The 12017-nt window shown below is 36.0% G+C and overlaps 1 protein-coding gene across 2 annotated transcripts in view; it reads right to left on the minus strand.

The window, feature by feature from the left end:
- Positions 1-475: 475 nt before the first annotated feature.
- FCRL3 (Fc receptor like 3) overlaps positions 476-12017 on the minus strand; it is a 29075-nt gene continuing 17533 nt past the window's right edge. The window contains exons 9-14 of one of the 2 annotated variants that reach the window (XM_023504026.2): positions 11530-11637; positions 5603-5630; positions 4961-5025; positions 3748-3906; positions 1205-1236; positions 476-829 (exon numbers count right to left, since the gene is read on the minus strand). In XM_023504026.2, coding sequence (XP_023359794.2) covers positions 698-829; positions 1205-1236; positions 3748-3906; positions 4961-5025; positions 5603-5630; positions 11530-11637 — 524 coding nt within the window. In that variant the 3' untranslated portion in view covers positions 476-697. The remainder of the gene's footprint in view (positions 830-1204; positions 1237-3747; positions 3907-4960; positions 5026-5602; positions 5631-11529; positions 11638-12017) is intronic. The other variant, XM_023504027.2, reaches the window with a different exon arrangement.

Raw genomic sequence — 12017 nt, forward strand, 5'->3', positions numbered from 1 at the left:
GTAAAAATGCCTAAGCACCCAAGTGATACAATGTATAGTGTGCTAAACTTGAAGTCAGGGAGATCTGAGTTCAAACCCTACCTTAGACACTTCTTATATGTGAGCAAAAATGTGGGAAAATCATTTAATCTCTCCTAGTCTGTTTCTTGATCTCTCAGATGGGGGATAATAACAGCTTTTACCTCCTAGGGTTTTTGTGAGGAACAAATGGGATGACATATTTAAAGCATTATGAAGATCTTAAAGAATTATATAAATGCCAGTTATTGAGGAAAAAACAAAGAAAACAGTATCTGGAGATTTGGGTCTGAATCCTAGTTCTGAATTCTCTGAAAAAATAGGGAGAACAATGAATAAATTATTTTATGGCTGTTATGAGGAGAACGACTACAAAATTTTAAACTTCTATAAAATGGTGAAGGGTTATTTTTAGTAATAAATAATAAAATGAAATAAATACAAAGAAAGAGAAGACTCAAGGCCTTTCTGTCTTGTTTCATCAAAGAAGGAAGCTCATTCGTTGTCTGTGTTGTCAGGGTGATAGCAGAGGCCTAGAAGGAACAATTCCTCTAACTTGACCTCTCATTTCTCAGGAGTCCAAAAGTCTTCTTGTCCTATTGTCTTTCCTTCCATTTCCACATCAGTACAGAAAGGTGAGAAATCTCCTGGCTTCTCTAGGGAGCATACATGGTCAGGCTCAGGAATGAAGATGAACATTCTCATAATTGCCTATGTCATCTTCCCGTGTCTCTTCTGTAGCCTCAGTCATCCCACTTCTCTCCTGCAGAGGTTGTTCTGCTTTCACTTCACTGTACACAACAGAGAAATCCTGAGAGAAAAAGTACATGGTTGAAAACCCATGAAAGAAAGAGGGAGAGGGAGAAGGAGAAGAAAAGAGAGATGAAGAGAGAAGGGGAAGGGAAGGGAGAGAGGGAAGGGGAGAAGAGGAGAGAGAAATTCTGAAAGATGGATGAAGGTCTAGGAGGGAGACGGACAGAAAAGAGAGCAGGAGAGGAGAGAAGAATGTGAGGGAAGGAAAGGGAAGGAAAAAGAAGAGGAAGAGAAGAGAAGAGGAGGAAAGAAAAGAGGAGAGGAGAGGAGAGTAGGGAATGGAAGGGAAGGGAAGAGAAAAGAAAATAACAGGGGGAAACCAAAAGGAAAGGGTTGTAGAAACAAAGCGGATCTGAGGGAATTGATTACTCACCTGGGTGGGTGATAGCATTGATCTGAAGCCATCTGTGGGGGAAAGCAAGCGTTTAGCTTTAGGCAATGACTCTATTTAGAGTTCACCTCACCCCAAACTGTAAACCTTAGAACCCTGAATCATCAGTTCATTTGTGTCTTTACAAAGTTTTAGATAAGCTGAATTGAAAAGTCAATTAGTCCAAGCTATATTTGAATAGGCATCTTTTTATAAACTCCTAATGGTTGTTCATCAAGCCTTTGCTTGAAAACTTCTAATAACAGTTCAATTCAATTTGACATTCATTGAAGTGAACCTTCTTGAAAGCACCTTTGGGGAAAAAAGGTTATTATGTACTTTTGTGAAAAGTGAATTTTATTACTCCAGAAAAGGCAGAGGAAGAGGTAATGATGCATGGGGTATGTCCAAACAATAGAGTAGCAAGTGTGTGTGTGTGTGTGTGTGTGTGTGTGTGTGTGTGTGTGTGTGTAGAAAGAATGGAGTAATGAAATAATTCTCAGACAAGTCAAAGAATTCCTGGAAAAAGACAGGTGGATATATAGTGGAGGAGTTCCTGCATAAAATCCAATTCCTGGATCAAGTATCCTAGACCTGGATTTCTTAGCCTTTAATCTGTCATGCACCCCTTGGGCAGAATCTGGTGAAGTCTATGGACCCTTTCTCAGAATATTTTTTTTAATTTTTAATTTTTCAAAATACACACAAAGATAGTTTTCAACATTCACCCTTGCAAAATTTTGTGTTCCAATCCCTACCCCCCTCGGTATACCTTCCCTTTTCCTAGACAGCAAGTAATCCAGTATAGGTTAAATATATGCAATTCCAGAATGATGCTTTTAAAGGTAAAATACAACATCCAAGATTACAAAGGAAACTGATCATATTGAAAGAACTTATCAAAATATATTAACAATTTCATAGACAACCTGTAATCTAGCCATGAACCCTTTGGGAGTTGACAGATCCTAAGTTAAGAGGATTGTTGTCCTAGAGAGAAGAGGAAGAGGCACAGTCTAAATGCTTTACAAATAAATCATTTGATCCTTAAGACAGCAGAGGTGGAAACTGAGGCATACAGAGGTTGACTTGTTCAGGGTCCCTTAGCTTGTAAGTATCCCTCAGGGAACACTTCCTTGGCTTATTGACATAACTCATCGTTTCTTCAGTTCAGGAAGAAAAGGAAACAATGAAACAGTGACTAAGCGGTCCAGAATATGATATTATCATTTGTTCTCTAAACACTGAAAGACCCAGATTGTTAGCTGACAATATCACTTTTAGCTCTGATAAGAATTAACTGCATGGCTTTGGATAGGTCATCTGATCTTGCTCAGTCTTAGTTTCCCAAATGATTTGAGTAGATGCCCCATAAGGTCTCTTCTAGCTCTAGCATTCTCTAGTTTTGTGATTTATTTGATTTTTTTCCTAGACTACAATTAAGGTGCTAATATGGAGTAAAAAAAAAGGGACCAAAATTCCCTTGACTTCATGGTGCCCAACCAAGCAATTTTTAGGGGTTCCTTTTTGTACTGTGGTAAAAAGAAGCCCACCTTTCCTGTCTATTATCTTGTCACCTTATTTACTTATTACCTTATTGTGTGACCTTAGTACTTGATCTCATTTGCTTCAGCCAAAAAAATGAGGTAAGATTTCTTAAACTTATTCTACACATGATTCCTTTTCACTTGAGAAATTTTATCTGACCCCAGATATATAGGCAAATAAAATAAGTACACAAATCAAACACTTACTAGTAATAAGTTATAATTTTGTGACTCCCACATTTAGTTATATGATCCCATATGGGGTTATGACCCATAGTTTAAGAAACTTTGGTTTATTTGACCATCCAGCTGTAAATCTCTTTTTCCCTATACAGAGTACTGGGCCTCAGAGGCTCTAAAAGTCCTGTTCCAATCTGAACTTTTGTTAATTGACAACCACTATTTGATCGTAGATTAGTAAGAAACTTGGAATCGAAACAGAATTTGGGAAAAAAAAAAACCTGAATTTCCTTCTCATCTATCTCAGCCTTCAACTCTTACCCACTGGAAATGTTTTCTTTTTAATCCATTTTATTTTATTTTAATTAAGGGAATGATTTAGCAACACATGACTCAGAAAGCTAAGAGACTTGTTTAGCCAAAGATTAAGTAAAGGGAGAACCTCTTTAGGGCAAAACTCTGCCATTCATCTGCAAGACATTTTCCTCATTGTCCTGGTCATTTTGCCACAGGTCAATAGCAACAAGAATCTATCATGCAGCCAATCCACCACTCATAAATATGGGTATCAATTAGTTGACAAGCATTTGTTAAGCATCTACAATCCATCAAGAATTGTGCCAAGAGCTGAGGATGCAAAGATTAAAAAAAATATTGTCTTAAAAAGAACATTTGGGCAGTTCTGCTGAGCAAGTTTTCAGAAGAGGATGGTCAAGAAAATCTGGCACCATGTTGGAGTGGGCTAACATAATTTGGAATGGACCTCATACAATAAGACAGTATACAACTCAATATAAGAACCAATTCCTATTATCCTACCTGCATCTTCTTTTTTTTGCTGCGAATTCCAAACCTCAGAATATACTATGTCACTGATGACAGGATTCACTGCAAGTTCTTGGTCTGCAAAGACTGGGTTGTGTGCTCTAGACTGTTGGTCTGTGTCTGCAGGTGCTGGGCCAGAAGTGAGAATAAGACCTTATAAGCAGGATCAGATAGATGTGCCAGAAGTTAAATATTTATATTTATTACATTATAGCAGAAGATGAAATCCTCTCACACACCCACCCTGACTCTTCTTTCCAAGAATCTCTTTCATCTCAGCCATGTTATTGGGCATTCTAGAAAAATTCCATGTTTATTGAAAGGCAGCACAAACAGTATTGGTTTTGTTATCAAAATCCCGAGTTCAGATGCTAGATTTGATACTTATCAGCTATATGGCTATGGACAAAATTCGGAAATTTAGATCTTTAAAATTTGCCCTTTAATAAACTTAATTGTAAAATGAGAGAACTATACTATATAAATCATGAAGTTCATCTAGAAAACCTTTCAGCTCTACATTCTCTAAAAAGTCATACTATTCACTTTATATTAGGGTTGTGAGCTCACATAAGAATATTTCACAGTTATATGATGATATAAAGAGATACCAAAGGGATCTAAGATGCACAAAAGGTTAGATGAAAGTAATATCTGCTTTCTACTGGCTGAGATGCTGATTAAACCACTTTCTTACAACAGCCATGGGAAACAGGTTTGAAAAGGTTTTGATCATCCAATCTTTTAGATAAGGAACCTAAAGTGCTAGGTCCTATGTACCTTATTATTGAAATCATCATAAAGTAATAATGACGTTAATATAGTGCTTTAAGGTTAAAATTACTTTATATAAATTATATCTTTTTATTCTTATAACTCTGTGAGGTAGATAATATAGATAGAGGTAAACCCATTTTACAGAGAAGAAAACTGAAACTCAGAGTGACTAATTTGCCGATGGTCACATAGCTAGCAAGAGTCAGAAGTGGAATTCAAATTTAGATCTCTTGCCTGGTTCCAAGTGTATCATTCGTTCCATTAAATCTATTTTCCTACAAAGCTATACTCAAGAAGTCTTGTTCTCTGAGGCTCAGCAAAATCTGGGATAGATGGTAGGCTAAACCATAAGATGATTTATGTTTCCTTCTCCTCCTCCTAATTGCCTGACCTCAGATCTGAAGCCCTTATTTAATGGAGAGGTTGTTACCATTGACATATGTTGGCTCTAGCTCCACTTCAGTAGGGTTTTGGAATCCTAGGTTGGCAAGGTCCCTGTAAAATATACACATACATCATATTTACTGGCATAGTAACCACACTAATTATACATTAATGACATCAACAAAGAGAGAGGCCTGCAGGAAATGGTGTGATAACACTGAGTTTTAGGGAAATCAGTAACTAGAAAGGGAATGCATATTTGGTGAGTGACTTTTCTTTATGCATCCCAAAGCTTGTATACAGGGCAAAAAGGTGGTGCAGTGGATAAAGCACTTGTTCTGGAATCAGAAAGATTCATCTTTCTGAATTCAAATTTGGCCTCAGATACTTCCTAAGTGTGTGACCTTGGGTAAGGTCACTTAATCCTATTTCCCTCAGTTTCCAAATCTGTAAAATGAGCTGGAGAAGTAAATGGAAAATCACTCCAGTATTTTTGCCAAGGAAACCCTAAATGGGGTCATGAAGAATTGTACAACATTAAAACAACTGAACAACAACAAATCCCAAGTGTGTGAAATCAGGAAATGGATAAGTATGTTCTCAGGGATAAATGGCATTTTCCTGCTCTTGGATTGTGGACTTCTAGCAGATGACAAGAAGTCAGCCACTGAAAGGACTAAGAACTTGCCTGGAGAGTCCAGGAGTAAAATTTTCTCCTGCAAAGAAAAGAAAGATTAATGTCAATTAATCAGAAAATATTGTTTCAGTCATTAAATATAACTCAGACACTGTTCTAGATACTGGCAATGTGAAGACAAAATGGCGAGTACAAATATCTTGCCCTCATGAAGCTTGCACTGTATTGGGGAATGTCAGGAGGGAATATGCAGCATTGTAGGAATCTTACACAAAATATGGAAATGGATACTTATGTCCTTCCTTGTGCCAGGTTAAACCAAGATGACACAGTGTAAGAAAAAGGCATGATTTTCACTTGCTAGACTCTTGGAATTTGAATGAAGCCCTTAGATGTGACTGTGGACTTCATTATTATATCCTAAGATGTTAAAAGTTCTGACAGACCCCGATTCACATTTAACGAAGTCGTAAGCACTCATCTTCCATAAAGTTCTCTGTGTTAAGCCTTACCAGGGAATACAAAAGTGGTCTCAGTGCTCAAGGAGCTTGGGAAGTTATAGCATCATGGGCTTATAGATTTAGTTTTGGAAGGGAGCATGGAAGCCAACTAGACCAGTTTCCTGGTTTTACATATGAGTAAAACACTGGTCTTGGAATCAAGAAGATGAGCCAGAATCCTGCTACAGATACGGAATGAGTTATATGGTTTCATTCAAATCACTTATCCTTTCTCTGTAAAGTGAAGGCACCTATTATGAAATGAGATTATATAGATACATACATATACATATATGTGTTTATATCTTTGAAATCCTTAAACTCATATATAAATACCATTTATTTATGCTATTTGTTATTATCAATAATAATAATTATTATGATGGCAAAGTTGATAGAGTCATGAGTCTGCAGTTATAAAAAAAAAAACTAACTTTAAATCCAGCTGAAGATACCTCCTAGCTCTATTATTTAACTTTCTAGCAAGTTAGTTAACCTCTGTTTGCCTCAGTTTCTCATCTGCAAAATGGGAATAATTAATGATAATACTGACCTCCCAGGATAGTTGTTAAGATCATATGAGATAATAATTGGCAAAATACTTAGCACAGGACCTTGAACATGTAAATCCTTTTTGAATGTTAGCTATCATCAATCATCATCATCATCATCATCATCATCATCATCATCATCATCATCATAATCTGACTTGTGCTAGGTCATATAACTAGGTACATAAGCAACATCTTATTGTGCTTATTAAAGCACTTGTCCTTTAACCTTAGAACTGAGGCCCTTTTCAATATATTTTCCTAGTTCTGTTGTAAAGACTATACCCAAGAAGTGCCTAGGATATTTCTATTGAATCTATGTTGTTTCTCCTTAATGAGATATTAAATTCTCTTTAAAGATTAACTCTTTGTTAAGGTAAGAACTCCTCTGACTGTAGATATCATCCCTTCCCTTCAATGTAACATTTAAAATGATTGATTCAGAGATAGTTCTCACATCTAGGCTGTAAATCAGAAGAATTATATCTTTGGCTAGTGAAAGAACTGGCATGTGTGAACTCTGAACCACTCTCAGTGATCTTTGAAAGATCTGGAGAATGGGAGGAGGACAACAACATTGGGTTGGAGGAGGGCAACTATTTAAAAAAAGGGGAATGTTTGAAAATAAATAACCAGGGACCTTAATCTTTATTCCTGGCAAAATCCTAGAATATATTATATGATATATTCTATATCTTTTATAGATTATATTCTATATAAAATATTCCATAGATTCTATAGAGTATATTTTATAATATATTACTGGAAATCTAAAGAAAAAAAAGAGAGATCATACACTGCATGAGGTGGTATAGAAGTTTATTTCCTTTTATGTGGCTAACTGATTTGTAGAAGGCAAGAATGCTATTGTTACTATTTTCAATGAATTCACCAAAAACATCTGACATCCATAAGGTAGCTAATTAGTACAATGGTTCTGGGTTTAGCAAACCTGAGTGGACTTGAATTTAAATGTGGTCTCAGTGACTTGCTAGTTGTGGGACCCTGGGTAAATTACTTAACTTTTTTTAGCCTCAGTTTCCTCATCTGTAAAAATGGAGATAACAATAATACTTCTCCATAAGGATATTATGAGGATCAAATGAGATTTTATATAAATATATATGTATAATGATTTTATATATATATATATGTTTCTGTATATATATATATATATACACAAATACAAATTATATATATGCCTCTGTATATACACACATACAACTTATATATATGATTCTATGTGCATATATACATAAACAAATTATATATGTGTGTCTCTCTAAATATACATATACAAATTATATATATATATGTGTATATATATATATATATATATACACATATATAATCTTGGGGCAGCTAGGTAGCTCAATGAATAAAGCACTCACTAGGCTTGGAATCAGGAAGATTTATCTTAGATACTTATTGTCTGTGTGATTCTGGCTAAGTCACTTAACCCTTTTTGCTTCTGTTTTAGCATGTTCCAGTATCTTTGCCAAGAAAACTCCAAATAGGGTCACAGGGAGTAGGATACAATTGAATAGTAACATCAATCTAATCTATCTAAATAGGGATGTGGGTATATATACACATCCACATCTACACATAAATTTATAAATCTTAAAGCACAATACTAAAATGTTATTGTTCTTATTATTAGCTATGATTATGCTATTGTTGTGGATATCATACAGAAATATGGGTTAGCCAGTATAATAATTAAGAACTTTAGTTATAAAACCCTAAATGCAAATCAGATGTTTTAAAGTGAAACTGAATAGGAGAAAGGACCAAAGAAAAAGATAACAGAGAAGTCTAAGATTGAATCTAATCCATGAATAATTAGAGTTTCAGTTCTGAGTCTGATTAAATGGTGGTTTTAAAAATAGGTGATAGAACAAAACTGGTATTTAACTTGGAGTATTCACATCTAGTGCTCCCTAAACTTGTCCTCTTTTCCTTATTCTATTTCTTTCTTTAGCAAGCCCAGAGAACATATATATGTTCTCCACAGATTGTCATTCACCAGAAAAGGAGGTAGTAAATGTTGATTATCCTCTTGTTGGAACAAGGATACAGATTTTGGTCACTTAAGACTAGATCTAGGAACTGTGACTGGATCTTTGGTGCTTTTTATTCCATTGTTTTCAGTCATGTCTGACTTTTCATAGTATCATTTGGGATTTTCTTGGCAAAGATAATGGAATGATTTGCCATTTCCTTCTCCAGTCCATTTTTAGATGAGGACATTGAGGCAAACAAGATTAAGTGATTTGCCTGGAGTCACATAGTGTCTGAAGCCAGATTTCAAGTCAGGAAGATGAGTTTTTCTGACTTCCGATGTAGCACTTTATCCACTGCATCACTTTGCTGCCCCTAGCTGCTACTTTTACCAAGGATGCATTTCTTCCCTGATTAGCTTCATGTAAGGTCAATAGCAAGGGAATCCTTGCCTCAGAGTGGAGATTTGTGAGGAAATGACACAAAAGATCTTGAGGTATTATGCTCAGAAATTCAGGGTCCACCCAAAACCAACTTTGTATGCTGGATTCTGAGTTGAAGGGTTTAGGGAGAATATAAGTCAAAAGCTTCAAATGTCTAGTTTCCTAGGGAGGAGGATGAAAGAACCATCTCATGGCATGTTCTTAAGCTGAGAAATAAAGTATACACCCACTAACAGAAAGGTCAATCAATAAACATTTATTAAGCACTTATTAAGCAATATGCTAAGGGGAAATAGGTGTTTAATAAAAAAAGATTATTAATTAAATTGATTGCTAGGCACATTGTGTTAAGCCCTGGGGGAAAAAATGAAAAAAAAGAAAGAAAAAAGATCCTGTCCTTAAAGATCTCACATTCTACTAGTGGAGACAACTACTTACTTATGAGATAACAGAATAGATGGAAAGTAATCTCACAGGGGAAAGTACTAGTAGTGGACAGAACCTGGGAAGGTGGGCCTTAAGCTGAGTTTTGAAGGAAGCTGGGATCCGAAGGCAAAAGAGTGAGGAGGGATAATTTTCCAGACCTGGGAAACTACAAAGGGTTGAAGATAGAAGATGGAATGTCATATTTGAAGAACAGCAATTAGGTGAGGGATCACCTGGATCACAGAGTTTGTGGAGGGGAATAAAGCATAAGAAGACTGGGAAGATAGAAAGAAATCAAGTTGGGAAGAGGCTTAAATGCCAGACATATACTTTTTATTTGATTTAAGGTGATAAGAAGACTTTGAAGTTTATTGAGAAGATAGTTGCTGAGAACACACCTGTGGGATAGGGTTAGGGACCAGCCAATGGAGACAAGCAGTAACAGAATGGAGACATAGGGACACATTGGACAAGTTGGCAAGTGTTCATAGAACTCATCTGACCTAGGATAAACCTAAATAGTTAACAGATTCATATACTATCAAAATTTGAAGGGATCTCAGAGGCCATAATAATAGTTAACATTTGTATAACAATTTAAAGCTTCAAAAACACTTTATAAATACCTCATTTTACCCAAAGATAAGATTTTTATCCAAAGAATTTTACTATTCCCATTTATAGATGAGGAAACTGAGTCAGGCAGAGATTACATGATTTATTCAGAGTCACATAACTAGTAACTGTCCAAGTTTGGTTTGGAACTCAGATCTTTGCCATTTTTGGGACCACTGCTCTATCCACTACTCCATGTAGTCTAATTCATACCTGGGGAAGAATTCTCTCTCCAAAATATCCAACAAATACTCATCTAACCTCTCTTCAAAGAATTAAAGTGATTTGAATAGATGGGGACAGTCTTTATTTTTATTTGCATTTCCAGTGCTTAGCACCATATTTTTTTTTTTTTTTTAATTGTTGTTGTTTTGCTGAGGCAATTGGGGTTAAGTGACTTGCCCAGAGTTACACAGCTAGGAAGTGTTAAGTGTCTGAGGCCAGATTTGAGCTCAGATTCTTCTGACTTCAGGGCTGGTGCTCTATCCACTATGCCACCAATGGTAAGTTTTTAACAAACTTTTATTGACTTTGACTTTTGAAGGGGAACTCAAACTTCCTATTCTACTTTTGGCCAATTATAATTTTTTAGGAAATTTTCTTTGTAAAAAGTAGGAATCTGTGTATTTGCATTTTCTATGCAATCTTCTTTCTTCTGCTCTCTGAGACCAATTAGTTTTTTTTTTTTTTTTGATTGATTGATTGGTGAAAATGTGGAGGGGAATAAAACAGAATTATATTGTAGCGGACCACAAGGGCATTTGTTTAAGCTCATATGACGTTCATAAACCCATAGGGTGGCCCATGTATTTAAAAAAAAACAATAGAAAAAACCCAAAACCTGAATTTCCAATGAGTTCAAGGCCTGGATGATAAGGTTCGGCTGTTTTCATATATTAAAAAATCAAGGGGCAGCGAGATGGCACAGTGGATAGAGAGAACATGGGTTCTGAAGTTAGGAACAACTGAGTCAAAAGGTGACCTCAGAGATTTATTAGCTATGTAACCCTCAGCAAGTCACCCAGCCCCAATTGCCTTCTAAAAACAAGCAAAAAAAAAAGTCAAATAAATGACATTTCTGCTGGTATGCTAGAGCCAATTCTTAATGAGAGGTATGGTTAAATTTTTAGTGTGAACATTAATACTTCAGAAATCTACAAACATAAATTAGGGCTTAATTTATTGTTTTGCTCATTGTCTGGATAAAAAATGTTGGAGATGTTGATTAAATTTAAAAGTATATATTGTATACACATTTTAATTTTTTATTTTTCAGAGATCTAGCTAAACATTTACTAGCATACTTCTGGTCTGGTCTATTCTTCACCTGGTGCTGCACTAGTTGTTCAGTGAGGTCTGAAGCATCATGGTGATAGTCTGGGCATGAGACAGAATGGGCTCAGACATTCTGTAAATGTTATGGAACAGGGCTTACAAACCTGATCTCCTTTGGGATCTGAAGTATAGCAGAAGAGCAACACCAATGAGACCCAGGAATCCAAGCAGGCCCAAGTTGACTCCTCTAGCAAACAGGCCCCTTTGCTTCCCTAAAGGGATTGAGAAAGGAGAGTATGGCATGAGACCAGGATGGGAAAACAGGCCTAACAATTACTGAACCAATAATCCTGGTGGCTCAGAATATGGGAAGATGGACCAAAGAAGAGGGGACAAGGGAGGACTTTTTGAATTAGTCTTAGATTTAGGAAGGTATCTAGCTTTAGCTCATATTCAGGAATACAGGAAATATTCCTTTTGTCTTTGAGCAATTGAGTCCTGAAATTGGGTTTGAGAACTGGTGACTGATTGTGAAGCCAGGGATGGAATGTGATCAATTATACTATTATACCATCCCCAGCAGCATTTGTATTTTTGCCCAGTGTTCAGTAAAGTGATTGACTCACATGGGAATAGTAGTCTTGGGATTTAG

Source organism: Sarcophilus harrisii, chromosome 4 (assembly GCF_902635505.1).
Source record: "Sarcophilus harrisii chromosome 4, mSarHar1.11, whole genome shotgun sequence".
Classification (NCBI taxonomy): Eukaryota; Metazoa; Chordata; class Mammalia; order Dasyuromorphia; family Dasyuridae; genus Sarcophilus; species Sarcophilus harrisii.